The sequence below is a fragment of the Lindgomyces ingoldianus genome, assembly GCF_010093535.1.
Source record: "Lindgomyces ingoldianus strain ATCC 200398 unplaced genomic scaffold BDR25scaffold_36, whole genome shotgun sequence".
In the NCBI taxonomy this organism is placed as follows: Eukaryota; Fungi; Ascomycota; class Dothideomycetes; order Pleosporales; family Lindgomycetaceae; genus Lindgomyces; species Lindgomyces ingoldianus.
The window spans coordinates 54,767-76,501 of NW_022985197.1; the positions used below are offsets into that span (position 1 = coordinate 54,767).

Genomic DNA, 21,735 nt, shown 5'->3' on the forward strand with positions numbered 1-21,735 from the left:
ATAAAGGGAAACTAGATGCCTTTATAAGGTAATTTTAAGACATCTTTACTTAAAAAGAAGTGTAAAAAGCTTAACACTAAACTCTACTTTAACTTAAGCTATTTTTAAACTTTAACTTAAATAAAATAGATTAGATAATTAATTAAATTATTACTAATAAGTATTTAAATAATAAATTTATTTAAGAAACTTTAGACTTACTTTAAAACAGCGCTAGTTAGTTAAAGAAGGTAATACTAGCTAACTATAAAAACTAAAATAGTAAGCTATATTACTATAACTAACTTATAATTCTTAATTCTAATAAACTAAAAATTAAACTACTCTAAATTATACACAACTTGCCTATTAGAAGACACCTAGGCAGAGAAAAGACTCTTAACCTACTATAAAGAGAGTACTACTAGCCCTGCATGTTCTATACTATACACTAATATGTATTATGTTGCTATACTTACTGTAAAGTAAAGGCCTTTTAAAAAAGGTATAATAGCCTGCTTAAACTACTCCTAATTCTTAAATAAGCTTAAAAAGATATATTAATTAATTTTATTATAGACTTACTTTTATCTAAAAAGTATATAAATATTATAGTAGTTGTTAATTACTTAACTAAGTATTAATACTTAATACTATATTCCTTTATAACTACCCTTAATATAGCCTAGTTATTCTACTAATATGTATAAGTTTACTATAGCCTGCCTAACATAATTATATTAGATAGAGGTACGCAGTTTGTCTTAGCCTTCTAAAATAAACTTTATAAATAGCTCTAAATTATTCTCTATTTATCTATAGCTTTTTACCTAGAGACTAACAGCTAGACTAAGAACATAAACACTATAATAAAATAAGTTTTATAAGTGTACACAAACTACTAGTAAAATAACTAGGTAAAATAGTTAGCTATAGCATAGTTTAAAGCTAATAATATAACATCTAAATTAACATAAGTATTCTTATTTTTAGTAAACTATAAATACTACCTCTAAATAAAATTTAAACTACTTTTAAATACTCTTTAACTAACTTATTAATTTATATAAGTAATAGATGTAAATAGACTTATTAATAAAATCTAAAATATATTTAAATATGTTTATAAAAAGCTTACATAGGCTTAACCTTTTTAATAAGAGTATATAAACTAATTTTAAACTCTTACCTCTGTGTATGCAGCTAGTAAGAAGGTCTAGCTAGACACTAGAAATATTTAAATAAACTAATAATTAAAAAAACTTAATTAGAAAAACCTTAGCTTTTTTACAGTAGCTTATATAGTCTTATTACATGCTTACTAATTAATTCTACCTAACAGCATAAAGATACACTCTATGTTCTATGTATTATTACTGCGCTAAGTAGCCTTTAAATTTAACTATCTACCTAGACAGCTAAACCTACTACTTAAACTTATTATTATAAATAATAAACTAGAATATGTTGTAAAAGACATTAAATAAATTTAGTTTAATAAAAAAAAATGTATCTATAAATACTTTATAAAATAGACTAGATATAACAAACTGTTATAAGAACCTATAAAAGCCTTATAAAAGAACTCTACAGTAACCTAATTCTATGCCTAATACTTATCTAAACTAAACCTATACTCTAATAAAGACAACCTAATGCTAGAACTACTAATGTAAAGGATTCTCTTTTTAATAAGAGGGGGGGTACTGTTACAGTATCCTCTCTAGATCCTAGACATAACTATATTAGATGTGTACTAGAGTATTATTAGTGCATATCTAACATAAATATAACATAATATAAACATAAACTTAAGTATAAACTGCTTTAACACTAACTAAACCTAAAATAGGCTTAATTTATACCTAAAGCACTTAGACTTCTAAGCTAAGTATTTAATTACTAATTTCCTTCTAAACTTTTCTGTTCCTTACACAACGTCTTGTACCTACTATAATACCTTACGTAGTAATTAAACTAGACCTCTGTGAAGCTCTATAACCTTACTCGTGCACAATCGTGACAACTAGAGGCAACCGCTAGTGCTAGTGCTAGCCCTAGGATTATCTGTATATATATTATACTATGTAAGAATACTTAGCTTAAGTATTCTTATGTGTACTTTTTAGTATAACGTACTTCACAGGCGAGTTGCTTACACACCTAAGTTGCTTACTTTTGCTAAGACCCTACTACACTACTTTTTTTACACTAATGCATTCTTAATAACACTACTTAAATATGTTAAAAAACATTAAATGCAGCTTACACTTTAAGCTTTTAAATAAAATATAACACTTTTTAAGTAACATGCTGCAGCTATCTATAAGGTTTTTTAAAAAATAATAAGTAACTAACATACTAAATAACTTTTTTAAGCTAATTATATAGCTAACTTATAAAAGCTAGATAATAATAAAAAGTAAGTAATTATTTAGCACATACTTAAGCTAGATGCATAAGAATTTCCCCTCTAGCTAGTAGCTATAGCTAATATAGCTAATTCTTTACACACTAAGCATAATATAAGCTATATTAGTATAAACTAGCCTAATATGTTTATTAAGTGTTACTTAAAGCTTAAAGTAAAGTTTAAGTATAAGTATAACTATAAAAAAGCTTTTTATAAAAATTTTATAGTAATTTAAAGCTAGTTTAACTTTATAAAAAATATTAATGCTAAGTATAGCATCTAGAATAATAACATATATAACTTTAATAAAATAAAGTTTATAATAGGCTAAATATTTACTAAAGTAGTTATTATAAGTTTAGAGAAATAAGAACAGCTAAAAGCAGTTTAGCTAGGTAACTAGAAGTAGATAACAGCTATCTAAAGTATTAATGCTAAAAAGTAAGCTATTTTACTTTTTATTATTTTTTAGAGTAGTAACTACTTTTTAAACTAGTATAAAAAAAATTTACTTTAAAATTAAGTTATTATAATCTTTAAGTGCAGCTAGACTACTAATTAGCTTAGTCTAGACTAGTTAAAGCACTTTAACATATATATAAAAAAGTGTACTATTAGTAGCTACTGTCTACTAGTTATTAATAGCTATAAGAGCTATAACTTACTTTATTTTTAGTAATACTATAAAAATAATAAGATTATTACTATTTATATACTTTTTTACTTATTACACTTTTTATAGCTACTTAATATAGGTTGTTTTACTTTTTTAAAAAAAGTGTATAAGTGCTAAGCTAAAAACTTTATATATAACTAAATTACTTATATTATAAAAATAAAGTTTTTACTATGCTTTAAAGTAGCTTATAATGCTATAATTACTTTTAGTAATATCTAAGAAAAGTTTTAAAGCGCTAGATTAGTTTCTTTTAACTTATAATAAGTTATAATAAGCCTTAATATAAAGTTACACACTTTATTACTACTACTACTTATATATAATAAGCCTTAGTAGTTGTAAACTTTAAGTAATACTTTAAAACTTAAGTTATAATTAATGCTTATAAAAATAAAAATTTAAAAGTATATAAATAGTTTACTAACTTTTATAGTTAAAGTGTTTAAAAAAGTCTTAAAAAAAGTAGTAATAATTATATATAAGCTAGTATTAGTAGAATAGAAAATTACTAAGCTTTAAGCAGCTAATAAGGCTACTATATAACATAAATTACATAAAAGAAAGTAAATTAAAGCAGAAAAAACTTTAATAATTTAAAAAGGCCTATACTTAATAGCTTTAAAAAAGTTTAAAGCGCGCAGTAATAGAAAAAAGGTAAAGAAGTAAGTGTAAGCTAAAGTAAGTAAGCTATCCTAAAGGCGCTGCAGATAGTGCAATTAGACTAGGCATAACACACAAATGTGTAAGTAAGAAGTAGAAGTAGTATCTAAATAATATTCTAGGCTGTACTATACTATATAGTGCTAGAGCAGGTTGTTATAGGCTATAATAGAGTTTGTTAGGGTGGGGTCTTAGCAAAAATAAGCGACTCGGGTGTGTGAGCAACTCGCCTGTGAAGTACGTTAGTAGAAAAAGTTGTATAGTATTAATTTTACAAGCAGAGCGTCTACTTTATTATATAATACTTAAGATACTTTAAGGTTAAGAGTTTAAGTCTTAGTAATTAGACTAGCTTAAATTATAGTAGAGGCTATAATTAAAGTAGAGTAGATATATCCTTAGCCTTATGTCTTAGAGGCTAAGACTACTAAGGGAGGGGATAGTATAACAAGGTAGGCACAGTTAACTACGTAGCCTTCTCTCGCTTATAGAGGTTTAGGTAGAGTAGAGGCAACCGCTAGTGCTAGTGCTAGCCCTAGGATTATCTGTATATATATTATACTATGTAAGAATACTTAGCTTAAGTATTCTTATGCGTACCTTTTAGTGCAGTAGAGAAAGTTGTAGTTATAGTATTAATTTTATAAGCAGGGCGCCTACCTCATTACAAAGCTAAAAAGTACGTGTAAAAGTAAAAAGTACTATAGTTCTACTACTAGTAAAAGTAACTCTAAGTGTAATTTTTAATACACTTTAAAAAAGTATAAGTGCTAGTAGGCTAAGTAAAAAGCAAAGAATAATACTTAGTAGTAAAAAAAGTAGCATAAGTGTGATAACAAGCTCTGTCTTTACTATTGTGTAGCACAAATAGCTTAATAGGATATGTTGGCTATATTCCATAAGAATACTAAGGTGAGGAGATAGAAGGGTTGGAGGCTGGCGGCCTTAAGTAGCCAGCCGTCGGCCCGGCAGAACCCATCTCCGAGCCGCAGGCAGTGAGCTGAGCTATGTACATAGATCCTAGTATAATGTAACTAACTAGCCACGAATAGTGCAGGGCTGTCACAATAGGAGAGTTTAACTTTAATGTAAAAATATAACATTATAGCTAAACTTTTCTAAATTTAGCTAGCCTAGCCTACTAATAAGCTATTTATATAGCTTTACTTAGCTTTACTACTATTACTACTATTACTACTACTACTAATTACTTAGCATTTTATTACACTTGCAATAGCGCTTTTTACCTATATGCTACGCTTAAGCCCTGTAAGTAGTAAGAAGAATATAAAGGTAATTATATACTATGTTTTATTAGCGCTAAATTATCTGTAGAGCGGCTGACTTCTAAGGGAACCTAACGCAAGGTCACGTGAAATAATGTCACGTGTGATGGTGTGTTGTTGCAGCGAATCAAATTTCACACATTGAAAAATTGATAACATCGGTTTCAGAGGCAACAGCGTGGGAAAGCGAAACGACTTTTAAACATGAGGAATAATTTATCATGTAAAAAGAGACAGAACAGTTTTCATATCTCATTCGCACAGACCGCACACTTGACCTTTGGTACTCCCAAATCTTGCAGCGCTTTAACCATGGTTGTCTGACTTAGTTTCCACGTTTCGATTTTCCTTCTTTCTAATGAGTGGAGGCTGAATTATGGACGCTTCCGCCACTAGAGTCTGTGTTGAACGAACTTAGTGACAGGACACAATAAATGACCGAGAGATATGAAGTATAAACCTCCCCTGAATTCAACCAACAATGGACTATAGTCACGCCCTATACAGAACATCATCTATCACAGAGGGGTTGAATCCGGAGCAACTTCTACCAGCCATCGCAATGAGCCGACGGTCCCTTGCATCCTTCTCCATAGTCACAAGCATTGACCCAGACCGCTGATCTAGGCTTGCTGCAGTAATACAGTGCCCGATTGTCAATAGGAGAGAAGCCTGCAATAGGGTCAGCCGGTTAGAGAAACGTATTAGACAAATCTAGAAATATACAGGAGAGCTTACCCATGCCGCCTAGAAACCATCCGCAATAGAATGCACCTTCAACGCATGGGTCCCCGGCCGCAGTGGATTCGGCTGTCACAACGTTGGCGTTCTTAGGAGCTGGGCTAGCCATAGCCCTAGCGCCCATGAAGATGGTAGTTAAAAGGATGTTGGAGATCTTCATTATGTGGAATTTCCTTCCCAGGCTTCAAGTGTGGGGGTTTTCGTCGTAAAGTGTTAAAAGTCTTTGGTGCAGAATCTTATCGAACCAGCGTTGAAGTGCATTTTATATCTCAATCTCCTTCGGATCCAAGCATCCATCTGAAATGCACTTATGGCCGAGGCCTACTTGGCAGCTTCTTTGATGCACTACAAGTCACCTTGTGCGTTCCAATTCTGGTGACAATATACTTAAACGGCTCAGCTTCTTACAATGGTCTGATATGTGACCAGCGTATTGGGACAAGCTTGACTAAACTATTAAAGATGTCAGGCTATGAGTACGAGTTCATATAGTAGCCTAAGCCGAGTACAAGTGGAAATACCAACCCAAAAGGAGCACATGACCTTAAGATAGATGAAGCCCGCGATCATGTGCAAGAGCTGAATACCAAGTGAAAGGTTAGTGCAGCTTCTGAGTACGATTGGATGTGAGAGGCTTCCTAAAATAAAGCCCTTGGATATGCAAACAAACTCGGGGTCGCTGTTTAGGGGTAGGGGTAGGGGTCGGCGTTGTCAAGCCTATGACATTATATGGTTAAAAAGACAGAGTTGGAATGATGGGTTGATATCTTGGTGCCTTGTTATCCGTAATTTGTCTGGTGGGAGCCATGATGCTAAGCGTCGCGAAGTGGCCTGACATGGAGATATGTCGCATGAGTCTTTCTTGTGCGACCTGAATCTAGAGGGCAAGAGACTACAAAGTCGCACTGCGTTGCGCCTGACTAGTAAGTCAAGCTCTTGCTTCTATCCCACTCTCCAAATTCGAGTCGCATCAAGAGACTATCGAGCGGGGTAATTGTGTGACTAGGGTATCACTGTTGTCCTTGCGCCGTGGCCTATGCCTGCATGTATCGCAAGGTGAGCCTGGATAGAGCCAATGGGTCTTATAGAGGCCATATAAAGAGAGAGGTGAGCAGACAATTAGGTGTTGAGAGACCGCCTAGGTATATTAAGGTGGGGTGTAAGGTCTCTAGAGCTCGAGAGAGCTTGGAGGTAGATATATAGTAGTTAAAAGAGCGCTAGTCCTAAATAAGAAAAGAGTGAGAGGTGAAGGACCTACATTTCCTTTGGTTGGGTTACGTGAACTAGTTTCACGTGTGACAGCATGTCTGCACGAAGGGCTTCCTATCTTTCAAGTTGAATTTTTTAGTTTAGAAAACCTACAAGTACTTTCACACAGGAAATAGAAGGCCTGTGCTCTATACAGTATGCTAGTAGTTGTCTAATAGCATTGCCGCTGTTCTTATATATATAGCTTAATTGTAGGTTAGAGATACCCCTAAAATACTAGCTTCCTCGTAAACTTGAAAGTTAGTGTACTGAGTTACTTCATTAAGCAAATAGAATGCGAAGCTTCGTACTATTGCAGCCACAAACTCTCCACTTTACCTCAGCCTACACAGAATAGGTAAACCTAAGTCGATCTGCCCTTATTACGTATAATCTCAGTGCATCGTTTTACGTGCCGGTCAAAGTTGTCCTTTTTGGTAAACCGTTATTTGGGCTTCTTGTATCCTGCATTAGGGCATCGATACATTCCGGCTCCTGCATTAGTGTTCCGGTAGATGGTACGGTCGTGTCTCCGAAGGTCAGCCCTGAGGTTGAATCTCATCGCGCAAGTGGAGCACGCGAACCTGCGGTCATGTTTTCTACGATTGCGGTTGCTAGACATTCCATTGTTAGTGAAACCCCAATGAAATGTAAGGTAATACTGACTTTAGTTGATCGATGGTAGCAAATGCCAAGTTGCATTGTGTGCATAAGAAAGGCTTCGGCCTGGATATGCTCGGTGAAGGCACATCGAGCAAGACAATTGCATTATCGATTTCGGCACTGGCGTCTGGTTGCGTGACCTCTGTGCTTTCCACCAAAGGATCCATAGGAGCTAGCTCACTACCCAAGATTTCAGAAGAGACAAGTGAGAAATTTGCTGATTCGGCTTAGCTTCCAACATGCTCAGGAGCAATATAGAGCGAGTCCGGCGAGGTGAGGGTGTCACTCTCAAGGGAGCAAACGCTTGAGCAGGAAGTTGACGACAGGCACTTGACGCTCCATGTATCTTCCATGAGTGCCGCCTCGGGACCTGCGGCTCCGGAATCAAGCTCATGTCGATTGTTATCACACGGAGATGTCAAGGCGTCTAGGTTTATGGGGATTTGATAATCCTTTTCTGCCACTGTGCGCCGATACAGTCTATCGGTAAATGATTCAGGTGCCCGTTGGTATTCAGCACTAATCGTATATAAACCGAAGGTCGAGTCTGACAGATCTAGAGAATCACCGGCCAACACAGTGTGGCCTTCGGCTTGAGAAGACTGCCCCTCGAGAAGATCCCAGGATCCCATCGCGAAGACGTCATGGTCGGGGTGGTCTTCGCTTTGAAGGACAATTCGGAGGTAATCAGGGTCTAACTTTCTGTCTTGGTCTAACCCAGGCCAGGTCTAAGGTTCTAGTCCGTCTGCATCTTTGATTTCCGTATGCCAGAGTGACTGTAGCAGATGAGGCAGCGGAGGCAGCGAACCATAGTCTAGTGGAGCGGCACTCGACAGTCTGATGCCACCGGTATCTAATGGGGTTTCATGCGCGTCGAGTACGGGCATCTAGCTTTTCGCCTGCGTCCTGAGGGCCCGGATACACCTTAAAGAGATATCTGATGGCACTAGTGATTCTAGTCTGCAAGGCTGGAGTTTATGAGCGTAGTAGTGTAGAGATGGGAGGACTTTTAGCTGCTTCTCTCCTTCTCGAGAATTACCAGCTTACGCATGTCATCTCCATAGTCAGAAGAGCCTAGGTCCGAATCGAGCTCAGCCTCTCCAGGCCACGTCTTACGTGCGTGACGCTGAAGTGGGCCGTAGAGCCACGGCATGCGCAACGATTGTAACCTTCGTACAGCGGTGATCGGAGCCGTGCTTTTCGGTATTAGGCTTCTTTCCAAAGCCCTCAATCCCAAGTATATCTTTTTCACCTCCTCCATTATTTGTCTCACATTCGTCTGGTCAGTTTCGTTGGTGAACCACCCGGCTGGGAAGTAATCGTTCAAATTCTCTAGAGGATCCCATCGCTCTTTCGGAATATTCGGCAGCGGTGAAGGAGATGGTGTTATCCTTGGTCGAAGTGGCTCAAGCGGCTGGGATCGTGGGCAGAAGTCGTCGTCTGTGTAGTACGTAGTCGGGTCATACTGGGGAAGGTTTCCTGCTTCACCTTTGGGATCCGGATTGGATTCATCATCCGGCTGGGCTGGTGCAATAAACAACGTTCGCGTCAGTTTAAGAACTAATAGTACATTAGCGTGCCCTGTCTCGCGTCTGGGAGACGTGCGGCTACCTCAGGATAGAAAGCTCTCAATTTTATTTCGTTTGCCAATTCCGGACTCTGCATCCGTCCGAGAAAGAGTCTGGTAAGTTTTGCATTCTGTTGTTTCTAGATATGACGGTGCGGTTATTTCCTAGAGCACATCGGCAAAGGGGTGATGAATGAGATCTTTGGGTGATGGAAACACTGCATTGAGTGAAGGATATTGATGGACTATTGAGGAATTTTAGGACTTCATGTGCTTAGCTTAATACTAATATTAAATTAGTTGCTACAGCTCTTAGGAAGTTTTTCCCTTTAAAGGAATTATGTACCTAGGGCTACTAACGCTTTGCTTTCTTGCCCTTGCGCAACTAAATTACTAAAATTATTTTTAGGTTCTATTTTATATAAGTAGCTAAGTATAGTATTTAGATTACTTAGTTTATAAGTGGTACTATGTAGCTTTAAGTTGCGCTTAATTATGTATACTTTTAACTGCAACACGCCTATATAACTAGTAATCAAGTTGTAATGCTAGCTTAGTAGTAAAAAGTAATATAATTTAATTTTTTTAGTATAAACTAAGGGTATAGCCTTTAGTTATAAGCTCTTTAAAAATCTTAGAAGCAACACACTTATGCAGGCATAAGAGGCCTTATAAAGACGCTATAAGCTTAAAATATAAAACTATAAATTTAAAAAACATGTTAGTATACCTCTTTACATATATTTATATAGCCTTAAGTTGTACTAATAATTATTAAATAGTTATTATGTAATTTTTGCATAAAATAAGTAAATTTATAGTTTATGTGTAAGTTTATACACGTGCAGGGAAAATTATTGTGTTACTAAGCAATTCCACTAATTTTTGCACTAGATAGATTCTCCCTGCTTTAATTTCTTTTTAGAGCTTGTTGCAACTATGTGCGGTCTTCCAGAGTCAATTGACCATGCCATCCACAGCGAACTGTACGCGGACTCTCTTGGGCCTAGAACGTCCACAACTGAAGCCTCGTGATCCAGAACTGATGATGGCATAGCTCCGTAGTTCTGCTTTGCCTTAAAGGCTCGAGTGCATTCTAAATGCCCTAGCAGCAGTTAACCGTCTAATGTTTTGATCTCGATCTTAGGCAGAGTCAAACTGCGCACATAGAGAGTATCGAGAATGTTGTGACGCGATCCCCTTTCTAAATCATGGTTGATGAAATATTACCGTAGCAGTTGCAGCAAGACCTGTTTGGTTATGTTGTGGCCAGTATACTAAAGGATCAGAGAGTTCTTAAGGTAGCATCCTGTTCTGTGGTTTTGTAGCAGTGTGTGTAGTTAGGGAAAGGGACCTGCAAGCAGTTTCGCAAGCATCCGGAACCGAGAAGGTGCTTCCTAACACTTGCTGGACATGTGAGTGCCAAAATTTGGCCCAGATTATAGTCCTACAAGCGCAGCAAGTTAAGTTTCGAAGAATTCACTATTGGCAAGCCAGGTGAAAGGTAATGTTCCAGCAAAGGCAAAGACGAGTTGGGCAAGACCTGGATTATGCCTAAAGCGGATAAGGCAGTGCACGTGCAGCTCGTAACACGTTTGCGTCATGCTTGTTCGGTTTGTAGAGGTCAACCCCACGAAAGCTTCCACGCGACCATAACCAAACACGTCTCCCGCTCATGGATCCTCACTGATCTACAACCTCAGGTGGTGCCTCCCTGCCTTCCTGCTACATTTCCTACTCTACATCAAGCTTATTTGAGTTAATCCTCCGCTGAGCAAACGGCAATCAACATCCGACTGCACTACGCAACATGTCCGAACCAGGTCTTTTGGCTAACATCCTGGGCCAATTGGCCTACCAGTTTGCTCTGATACAACCGTTCCTCCCTACCTACGTCCACTTGCTTCTCTCTGCCTTATTCCCTATCTATGCAGGAGCACACGCATCGCTGTCACGGCCGTCGTCCGCTGCGGCACCAGCAAGGAAGGGCAAGGCTAGCGTAGACGAAGATGAGTCTTCAGACGAAGAGGATGAGGAATCCCATAAGATGGAGGGATTGTCTCCAAGCGACGCCATTGTCATGCCGCTCCTTGCTGGGACGACGCTTGCTGGGCTATACTTCCTCATCAAATGGATGAAGGATCCTGCACTTTTGAATAAGATATTGAACGCCTACTTCGCCGTCTTTGGTGTATTCTCTGTGGCTAGGTTGATCACAGATACGCTGGATATTGGACATTCTATCATCTTCCCACGACGATACGCCCTCGATGGCGCCCTATACCATGTTCACGGCAAGGAGAAGAAGGCAACACCTGTTGCAGGCAACATCAAGGACAAACAGGCCATTCATACCCCACTTCCTGGCTTCCTCGCTCGGATTAAGTTATCAGAGGGTGCCCGGGAGATGCTGTGGGCCGATCGCGCAATGCCAGGCAACAAGTGGACGCTCCGAGCGTACCTCCACCGCGTCGTCGCCGCGAAAATGGCCATTGGTCCCCATGGTATCGCCGGCTTCCTTCTCTCCCTTTTCGCTGTCGCATATTTCAACCTGGTCGACAAACCATGGTATCTGACCAACCTGATGGGCTTCGGCTTCTCATATGGCGCTCTCCAACTCATGTCTCCGACGACCTTTGCAACGGGCAGCTTGATTCTCAGCGCTCTGTTCTTCTATGACATATATTTTGTCTTCTTCACGTATGTGAACTCCATCCTTGCCGTTCGCCTCAAGCTAACCAGTGCAGCCCCATGATGGTCACTGTCGCCAAATCCCTCGACGTCCCAATCAAGCTCATTTTCCCACGTCCTTCACCCGCGGATGCCCCGCCCTCCTCGAAGTCACATGCCATGCTCGGCCTCGGCGATGTCGTCCTCCCCGGAATCATGATCGGCCTCGCCCTCCGTTTCGACCTCTTCCTCTACTACCTGCGCAAGCAGAAACACATACCAGCGCCGGAACAAGATGATGGGGAAGACGCTGTTGCTCCGGCTGGACCAAAGATGGAGAAGGCGAAGTACTTCTCCCTCGCAGGACGCTGGACCGACCATTTCTGGACTCATTCCCTTTCTGGTCGCCCGCTCTTCCATGCGTCTGACGACAACAAGCCAGAACCGCCGTTCACATTCCCGAAGACATACTTCAAGGCAAGCTTGATAGGCTATATTATCGGCATGCTGACAACTTTAGGGGTGATGCACATTTGGGGCCATGCGCAGCCTGCTTTGCTATACCTAGTTCCAGGGGTCCTAGGAAGTCTCTGGTTAACCGCACTCGTCAGGAGAGAGCTGCGATTGATGTGGGATTTCAGTGAGGCTACTGAAGAGGAAGAGGAAGCAGACGAGAAGCAGGATGGTGAGAAGAAGAAGCCGAAGGAAGCTCCTGAACGCACCAGTTTCTTCTTCTCATCAGATAAGAGGGACAAGGAGCGCGAGGAGCGCATGGCTAAGGCAATCCGGCGACATGTCTCTCTCGATGATGGCTCCTACGATGGCGTCGGAGTAGATCCAGTCAAGGAGGTAGCTGGACACAGGTCAGAGAGAGAGGTGTTCTCTTTCTCCATCGAAGCGCCGTGGAGGTTGAAGCACCCAAGATCTATCAGGCGAGGGTCCAAGGATGGTGATGTATCCCAAAGCCAAGAGCAGGATCAGTCCACCCCGGGAAAGGAGAAACCGAGTTGGGCACCTATTGCAGCTGAAATTAGCCCTGTGGAGCCTGTGGAGCCAGCTGGTAAAAGGGTTAGGCTGAATTAGGACTAGGGATGTTAACTTATGCCCATGGCCTTGGAATACCCGTGTTTCTTCCAGACGCTTTCTCAGATACGATATCTGGATTGTACATTAAAAAACAGGCATAGCATGCAGACAGACAGGCAAGCGGGATATGACGTTTCTAGCATGGTATAGCGTGACTGCATAGCGACGGCGTAATCCAAAAACACAGACATTGACATTAGCATACACGTTGACGCTACATCCACCTCTTGAATATCCTCAGACTTCTGAACGCTCCATCATCGAAACTAGCTTTATCCCATCTCAAGTAACCCCTACTAACGCTCCTATTCCTCCCCCCCGTCCTTCCCCCCGTCCTTCCCTTTCTCCCCCCCAACCGCACACCCATCCCCACCCATCCCCCCAAACCACCCCACCTCCCAAACATGTCCATCTGGATCTTCAACACTCCTCCCATAACTGCCCCCTATCTGCGGCAAAACCGTAGGGTCCATTTTCCCGCCCGCCTTCCCAGCTGCTTCCACAATGCGATCTACATCCTCTTTCTTCTCGACATTGAAACAGAGCAAAACCTCCGTTCCGACCTTTCCCCCAACCAACGCTTTCCCTCCTGGCATAAATGATTGGAACCGGGAGTGCTCCATTAACATAACGGAGATGGCAGGGGAGAGGGTCATGCAGGTGGTGTCTGAGGAGGAGAAAGTGGGGTTAGGAGTAAAGCCAAGGGATAGGTAGAAGGGAGTAGAAGTAGAGAGGGAGAGGACAGGGAGGTTGACGAAGAGAGTTGGTGTGAAGGCCATATTGTTCGCTTGCTCGCTCTCCAGGGACTAGGGACAGAGAAGAAAAAGGGAGGAGGCCAAGGGATTAGAGGTCTGGCTCTTAGTGGCTTCGATCTTGGTTGGTTGGCGAGCTTCGAGCGCCCTGGTTTTGTCCTGTCCCGAACTCTCGCCGGACTGGAGTTTCGACAATTGAGTGCCCACAGTGGATTGCTCTGCGGCGATTGTGGGCTTTTGAATACCGGACTATATCGCCCATGACCACGGCTTTATACCCCCTCGTTGCTATCCTTTTCACCCCACCTTCGTACTGGATTCGCGCGGCCAAGACGACAAGAGAAGCAAAACCGCGTTCGGATTACTGATCGCGCTACCACGCTATCACGTGTAACGCGTTTCTGCCTGGAAAGCGAGCAATACGGGGCTTGGGTGCTGGAGGCGGATGACGTCTGGGTGGTGAGGAAAGGGTTGTATGGGGAGGGATTTGATGGGTTTGTCTGTCTAGGGTTGAGATATGTTGGGTTATGGAATGGATGAATTGACTATTTCGTTGCTATTTGCAGCCGGCTTATTCGCTGAATATATATATACAATAAGTAACACGCAATGACGGATTTGCCTTGCTCCGTTCCCCAATCCGATTCCAACTTGGTTTAGATGCATAACCGATCAATGAGATTCCGTATATCTCCGTCCAGCCCTCTTCAGGGAATATCCATTCAAAAATTACATCTGGATCGCTAAGACATTACACTCAGGATCTATAACGTATATGACATATACAAAAGAATTCAAAACCACCTTGTCCTCATGCTAACCCCCACAGAACTCTCCACTTCAAAAATTCCGCCTGTACGGCGCAGGCGTCAAAGGCGAAATCCCCGCCGTATGTCTCGTCCCTTCCTCACTCGGCGGCTGCCACCTTCCCCCATCTTCACTGGGATCCTGACTATGCGCGCGACTTACAGGTGCCGACGACTCTCCATCCATCTCATAGTATTGGGTCCTTCCTCTTGCCCACCCAGCGCCCACTCCGGCCCCCAGTGGCGTGATAGGCAATTCCTGGGGCTCCGAAGCTGGCGACAAGAAGGGCTTGTCGTGGTAAGGTTCTCGCGGCGAGGCTAGCTCGGTGAGCGGTGTGCCGCCGAGTTCTTGAGGATTGGAGGGAATGGCGGAGGATTTGTGTGCGGCGGCAGCGTGATCGGAACCGGCTTCTGAGATTTGTGTGTTTGCGAGCTCGTATTTCTTGCGGGAGCCTTTGCGGCGTCGGTATAGTATTATTGCGCCTGCGATCACGATGAGGAGAAGAACGGCGCCACCCGCTGCGATCCCGGCTATGGCGCCGGTACCTAGTGGGGATTTATTCGACGAGGAGGGGGATTTGGAGGTTGAAGATGGAGGGGCGATGGTGACGACTTTGGCAGCGGGTAATGGGTCGGGGAATACGGCTTGTGAGATGGAGAAGTTGGCGCGTTCGTAGTCGACTATTAGGTATGCTTCTTGGAGAAGTGTGCGCCCGAGAACGTATTGGGAATCATTTGCGGCGCGTCGGATGGGGAAGTAGTTTGTGGCGTTTTGGTAATAGGGGTATGAGGCTTGCAGGTCGAATGCGGCGTATGGTAGGATGATGTTCGTGTAGTTTGTGGAGGTGTCGGTTAGGGAGTTTACGAGTTTTATTGTGATGGATGGGTTGAGGGATTTGAGTTTGTCGTGCATAGTCGAGTTTATCACGTATAGGTCGGTTTGTGGGTCGTATGTTAAACCAAAGGCGATCTCGAAATTGTCGCATATAGCTTTGGGTAGCCATAAATGCGGGACGGTGGAGTCGATTAGAGAGAAGTGCGAACCGGATGAGAGCGAGTAGGTTCCTTTGAGTGTGTTCAAAGCCGTGACGGATTCCACCCCTACAGTCAGAAGCCGAGAGGGATTCGTGGAGAAGGAGAAAGAGAAAGGTTTTGCATTTGGCGTAAATCGAGTTGAATCATATCCACCTAATATAAGGCTTCCAAACACGGATTTTAACCTGTATTTTGCCCCAGCTGTGTATCCAAATGATATGCTAGGTATCTTTGTTCCATTCCGAAGTTGGACCAAGAATGAATCAATGGATTGACTCAAGCTAGAGAAACTCGAATCCGGGATGCCCAGCGGAATAAAGCCCATGGGATAGCTCCATTCGGCGATGCCAGCGACGACCTGATGATCTAGCGATATCGATGAGGAATCTGAAGCAGGACCCAACGTGACCTTGTCGTATCCAAATATCCCCTTTGCGGTGTAATTGAGACTGCTCTCTAGATCCACATCATATTGCCCAAGCGTCGACCAGCTCGACGACACGTTGACCTGAAAGCCAGGACTCTGTGCACTCCCGAATATCTCAGCCCCTCTCTTGTTTGGGCAGTCCGCTCCTTCTCCTTCTAGGCATCCTTCAGGTGCAATTACGTATGTGCTCCCGCTCTTCGTGGAGGCCAGAACTCGAAAATCTTGTCCCGGTGTCCCAACGCTGATTTTGAAGGTCGACCAGGCGCCATCGTTGCCGTCAAACTTCTGCGACGGAGGGACCACATACGGTGCGGGTATCGCTGAGGCTGTTGCACGAGGTGCGACGGGCATGATTAGGGGAACGGAGAGGAAAACGTCTATGAAACGGAAAATGGGGTATCAATGGGCGCTGAGTACCGCGCGGAAACAGAAAACAAGGAATTAACGATCAGGACATGGCGTGCCAGACGTAAGCGAATGAAGCAGAGAGGCCTTTGCCAAAGAAGAAGAAGACTGCATGCACTACCAGAGTCGGGCAAACAGGTCGCACCAACTTGTCAATGGGTTAGAATGAGCGCCCGTGGGATTTGAGGAGGGGAGTAATATGGATGTTACATGGCCTCTTAGTGAGGTTTGCATTGGTACCGTCCGGACCCAGAACAAACCCAGACATGGCGAGCCGGCCTGGGCAATGATTCGATGAAGGCGAAGGCTGGCTGGCTTGTGTGGCAGCATCGCCAGCTGAATACGAGGCCTTGGTGAGGGCTGAAAGCCACAGCTGGGGTTCAAGCAGTCTTGGACGATGCACCAGACCAGGTGGGCATGCCATTCAAATTAGGTCCTGTCCAATCGGCGGGCACGTTACTCATCTTGGCACTGACTTCGCCCCATTCGGTGCTGGCATTCTCCCCACCTCTCACCACACCCGCCGACCCAGAACCCCTCCCACTACGGCAGTCTGCACGTCAGGGCTGGCAGACGATATCTCAATCGTTGTTTGCCAGGGCGAGAGAACTTGAAACCGACCCTAGATCTATCTCATTCCTCTTGAAGGAGTCGGTCATCTGTTCCGCCGGATTATACTCCCCTGAAGCTTTCTATTTCCTTGCTCGAAAAAGGCAAAATCCAACGAGGTCGTGGTACCCAGTGTCCATGCATCCAAAGCCTCCATTCCAGGCGGTGTCAAGGAATCGGAAGACTAAACGTAAGACTGCATCCCAAGAATTGGATGTGCTATCTTTCCAAAGGCCATTGTCGGAAGCTACGAGTGAAACATGCATTCGGCTTCAGCGACGAAGAGGAGGCTGGAGGTCTGGTGCGGTTTCGTTTCTCAGCCGACCTGCACGGCCACATTTTTCGGTGGACATAGTCTTGGTTCCACGCCGCTATTGGTGGGTACCTTGTCAATGCGTGAAATGGCAAATGGCAGCGAGCTGGTTGCTGCAGCCTGCAAAATTGATGTGCACAGGGGTTGCTATTCATAGGGGCGCCTGCCCGCTGCATCCCACGAGCGTAGTGCCGTTGAAAACACTCGCTCATCTTGACCACGCCAGGATTTTCTCGCTCTTTTCTGCTTTCGCCCTCCTCTTCTTTCGATTGTTTTACGACGATTACAGTCATATTGTGAGCCGCCCAGTCTGTCACTCGTTCATGCCGCTGGGATAGGTAGTGCAATGCGGAGCCACGTCTTCCTAGGCTCCGCGCTTTTGGCGGCCTTGTCAAATGCCAGCCCGCATATTTACTATAAACGTACGTTATTGCCAGTTTACCTTTTGGACTTGAAGATACTTGTACTATTGCAAGTTGCGCTGAGAGCGTGCTGGGAGATCCTCACCAAATATGGAGGGCTAATAGCTTCCAGGCAATGAAACATCCATCCCGACAACTTCGATGAGCTCTTCGTTACAATCTTCAACTTCTTCGATATCGTCCTCGCAAAGCTCATCTCTGACCGGGTTGGGAAGCAGCTTTAGCAGCTCCGGCAGCTCCAGCATCTCATCCTCTTTGTCTTCCGGCATCCCATCCTCTTCGTCTTCCAGCAGCTCATCCTCTGTGTCTTCCAGCAGTTCATCTTCTGCGTCTTCCAGCAGCTCATCCTCTTCGCCTTCCAGCAGCTCACTTTCAACATCCTCGTCCCTGCCAATCTCTTCGAATTCAACCTCGTTATCTATAACGTCAATCCCAAGCACCACATCTTTCAGCAGTTCTTCTAGCTCTCTGGCTGCCTCGAATTCCTCGTCATTGGTCACGACAAACGCCACCACCCTATCACCTACTGGATGCACAGGCTGTGTTCTTGAGGCTTTGTACCCAACCACCTTGTCCTTTCCGAAAGAGGAAACATCATTGTGGACCTATACCACGGTCACGCAAACCGTTCTTACTATCTTCATCACTTTCAAGGATGACGGTGGTGTTACTAGCGAAGTGAAGACGCTGAATGAGACGAAAACTGTTATTGGTCCTGCCAATCAAACCATCGTACATACAACTCCTATTTTCACATGGATACCCGAGGACGGCATCACGTTGAGCTTGTACGTCATTTTATCCCAATAAACTATCCTTAACTGACCCAGATAACAGTGATGCTGGACGGACATATGTTGCGTTTACTAACATCTGGGGAGGGCTAGACTTTCTGCCCACTCCAACCGGAGCCCCTGTGACAGCGGGGACCCTTCCGATCAATGAACCGGCACTAACCTGCGATAATGAAGCTTCTTATCTATCCATCCAGCCTACCAATGCAGAGCAGTATAGCTCGTTCATCCAGACGTTTTCGACAAATCCGAATCTGCCTGAGTACACGGCCCCGCTTCCACCTGCTATAGTTGAATTTCTCAACAATGATCCATCCATACGGAGCGTCTTCCACTCGTCAAATCTCGCAACCTGCACCGTTCGCTCGACCTCATTTCCTCCACTCGGATCTAACAGTCCAGTCGAAAGCACATTTTCTCCCCTCCCAACTTTTGCAACCTCCACTGGCCCCAATTTTCAGACTCCTAGCCCACCACCCGGGACTTCTGCATTCTTTTCTTTGAGTGTTCAACCCCCAGAATCCCCCCCGCCGGGATTGACCAAGACAACGAGTACTTATCTCAGCACGATTCTTGTTCCAACCGAAAGTCATGTCACACGAGACGGATGCCTACGTTGCCAGACAGGGGCGGTTCCTGTTGCTCCCACACAAAACCCACCTGAACATACAGATCCGCCACATCCTCCAGAGTCACATGGAGACCCTGGAGTGCATCCGGAAACACAAAAGGATCCGAACATAAAGACCCCAGATATCCCAGGAATAATAGCCTCTATTCTCAATGACCCACACTTCACTCCAAGCCCACCTGAGAAACCAGGACAGTCCATTACAATTGGCGATAGTGTGATTCAAGTTCATCCTGCTCAGCCAACGCAGCCTGGTCAGCAGAATCAACAATCACCTCAAAATCCTGGCGTAGTGATCGGGTCCGAAACTCTGGCTCCAGGACAGAAAACTACCATTAATGGAGTGGTGATCTCTGTGCCCACAAATGGTGGGGGCTCTAGCCTAGTGGTAGGAGGGAGCACGATCGGAGTGAACCCTGTAGCACCAACTGGACCTCCGGTACTTACGGTTGGTGACAACACTGTTACAGCAAATTCTCAAGGACAATTCATTATTGGGTCCCAGACTCTCACCCCAGGTGGACCCGCAATCACCGTTGGAGGAAGCACGTTGAGCATTGGACCAAGTGGAACCATTGCTGTGGTGAATGGCGTAACGCAGACCCTTGGAAACGTCCCTCTCATAACAGGTGCTCCAGTGCTCACCGTGAACGGCCAGACCATTCCAGCAACTGTCGTTGGCGGGTCGACAATGTTTGTCCTCGGTGACGGTCAGACTTTGACTGCCGGCGGCACCCTTGTTGTTAGCGGAACAACGTTTAGCATGCCTGCTGATGGTTCTGGTTCTCGAGTTGTAGTCAACGGAGTAACGCGGACTCTTAATAACCCCCCTGGTCTTCCTGTCCTCACTCTCGGTGGCCAGTCTCTCACCGCGTCCGTAAACAGAGGAACGACGGAGTTCGTTCTAGGTCCTGGCCAAACCTTGACCCCTGGCGGCTCCCTTGTAGTCAGTGGAACAACATTTAGCATGCCTGCTGATGGTTCTGGCTCTACAGTTGTTATCAATGGCGTAACTCAAACTCTCAAAAATCCATCTGGTCTTCCTGTTCTGACTCTCGGCGGTCAGTCCCTCACCGCATCCGTGATTGGGGGAACGACGGAGTTTATCCTTGGACCCGGCCAAACTCTTAAGCCTGGAGGGGTACTTACCGTGTCTGGAACCACATTCTCGATGCCAGAATCAGCATCTGGATCTGTTGTCGTAGTCAACGGCGTGACATCCACTCTCGGACAAGGTCCTATTACCGCATATCCGGCGCTCACAATCGATGGAAAGACTTATTCGGCGACGATACGAGATGGAACTACAGAATATGTGCTCGGACCTGGAACGACACTTAAACCCGGGGAAGCTGTCACCATCTCCGGAACGACGTACTCTCTTGACGATAAGGGAACCGCACTTATCATTAATGGAAAAACAAGCACGATCCCGAAGACGCCCGCAAGCAATAGCGCAACTACAACGGGCTCGGGTTCAAGGAGTGAGAGCACCAGCGGTAGTTCGGGGTCGAGTTCAAGCTCCTCGTCGTCGACAACTAGCCAGCGTGAACCAGGCAATTTCATCGCAAGTGGCATTGGTATCACCAGCAAGAAGGGTGATGGGGTTGCGTTAAGAAGAGGTCTGGATAAATGGGCAGAGGGAATTATAATAAGCTTGGCAGGCTGGGTTTTGATGTTCTTGTAATGAATAGATGGGATTTATGGATTTCTGTTTTGGCGATTTTAGATCGGAATATGGCAGTACGATTTTGCATGAAGCGCGGCGTTTGGAGAAGGAATTTAAAACTAATGGGGACATGACAGCAACAGAACAAGCTGTCATAGATTTGGGATGGGCGGTTTTGCATATGACCGTGTACGCCTCATTGATCCAGAAGTGGGTACGAGGAGATGACGTGCGCGTAGCGTAGTCTCAAGTCGGGATAGCTAAAATTTAAGTAGTCAAACACAAGTTCGTTGAAATTGGAAGTGCTATGCCACCTTCCAGCCTTCTTGAGTGGATGGCCTATATCGCTCAACTCTAGCCACCACCCACAACCTGAAAGTGGAAAATGGTCGTGTCAACATCCAGGAGGTTAGCTTACTAGCCTAGCCCTCCTCCCTAATCTACCACTCACCAAATGTAAGGACCCGGTATCAAATCCACTATTTCTCTCTCCCCATCTGCTTCCACCAATCCTCGTCGAGATCAGCGGCAAGCTTTTTTCTCACCACACCTGCCCACCTTTGTTTCAACTCTAAACGACCAGTCGACCCAGGTATGAGCGTTCCCACATGGAACCTTCATAGGAACATGCTAGCTCCAAGGAGCATCAGTCGCTTCTTTCAAGGGTAAGCGCTAGAGGTTGTCAAGTCCATGAAATATGTATCCTGCATCCTGGACTTGGAGAAGATGGAGGATCTTTGCACAGCCAATGAAACACCACCTTGCGATTACTCTTCCCTCTTTCCTCGACACCCAAAAGGACCGTCTGTCCTCCAACCACAGACTTACAGATGCGACTTCTAATTTCTGCGGGAATTCAGAGTGAATTCAGAGTAGTAGT

General features: G+C 44.0%; 6 protein-coding genes across 6 annotated transcripts; 2 read left to right on the plus strand and 4 right to left on the minus strand.

Moving 5' to 3' along the window:
* Nucleotides 1-5,452: 5,452 nt before the first annotated feature.
* Nucleotides 5,453-6,070, minus strand: BDR25DRAFT_80369 (uncharacterized protein). The gene is made up of 2 exons (XM_033699075.1): nucleotides 5,756-6,070; nucleotides 5,453-5,689 (listed from the first exon to the last, which is right to left on the minus strand). Exons 1-2 carry the CDS (start codon nucleotides 5,916-5,918, stop codon nucleotides 5,565-5,567), a joined length of 288 nt encoding a protein of 95 aa, XP_033542693.1. The 5' UTR covers nucleotides 5,919-6,070; the 3' UTR covers nucleotides 5,453-5,564.
* Nucleotides 6,071-7,414: 1,344 nt separating this feature from the next.
* On the minus strand, nucleotides 7,415-9,460 carry BDR25DRAFT_360008 (uncharacterized protein; the record flags this gene model as incomplete). The annotated part of the gene is made up of 9 exons (XM_033696182.1): nucleotides 7,415-7,551; nucleotides 7,585-7,741; nucleotides 7,768-7,845; nucleotides 7,909-8,381; nucleotides 8,478-8,522; nucleotides 8,551-8,629; nucleotides 8,709-9,229; nucleotides 9,271-9,350; nucleotides 9,411-9,460. 9 exons carry the CDS (start codon nucleotides 9,458-9,460, stop codon nucleotides 7,415-7,417), a joined length of 1,620 nt encoding a protein of 539 aa, XP_033542694.1.
* A 1,410-nt stretch (nucleotides 9,461-10,870) lies between these two features.
* BDR25DRAFT_306367 (uncharacterized protein) lies at nucleotides 10,871-13,115 on the plus strand. The gene is made up of 2 exons (XM_033690610.1): nucleotides 10,871-11,936; nucleotides 11,984-13,115. The coding sequence occupies exons 1-2, from the start codon at nucleotides 11,047-11,049 to the stop codon at nucleotides 12,987-12,989; spliced, it is 1,896 nt and encodes a 631-aa protein (XP_033542695.1). The 5' UTR covers nucleotides 10,871-11,046; the 3' UTR covers nucleotides 12,990-13,115.
* Nucleotides 13,116-13,297: 182 nt separating this feature from the next.
* BDR25DRAFT_294390 (Glyoxalase/Bleomycin resistance protein/Dihydroxybiphenyl dioxygenase) lies at nucleotides 13,298-13,972 on the minus strand (the record flags this gene model as incomplete). Its single annotated transcript, XM_033688778.1, has 1 exon — nucleotides 13,298-13,972. The coding sequence occupies exon 1, from the start codon at nucleotides 13,769-13,771 to the stop codon at nucleotides 13,298-13,300; it is 474 nt and encodes a 157-aa protein (XP_033542696.1). The 5' UTR covers nucleotides 13,772-13,972.
* An 888-nt stretch (nucleotides 13,973-14,860) lies between these two features.
* BDR25DRAFT_182317 (acid protease) lies at nucleotides 14,861-16,345 on the minus strand (the record flags this gene model as incomplete). The annotated part of the gene is made up of 1 exon (XM_033684220.1): nucleotides 14,861-16,345. A coding segment is annotated over one exon (1,485 nt), but the record flags the coding sequence as incomplete, so codon positions are not given.
* A 1,187-nt stretch (nucleotides 16,346-17,532) lies between these two features.
* On the plus strand, nucleotides 17,533-21,186 carry BDR25DRAFT_80408 (uncharacterized protein). Its single transcript, XM_033699076.1, has 3 exons — nucleotides 17,533-17,761; nucleotides 17,867-18,549; nucleotides 18,599-21,186. The coding sequence occupies exons 1-3, from the start codon at nucleotides 17,735-17,737 to the stop codon at nucleotides 20,871-20,873; spliced, it is 2,985 nt and encodes a 994-aa protein (XP_033542698.1). The 5' UTR covers nucleotides 17,533-17,734; the 3' UTR covers nucleotides 20,874-21,186.
* Nucleotides 21,187-21,735: the final 549 nt, after the last annotated feature.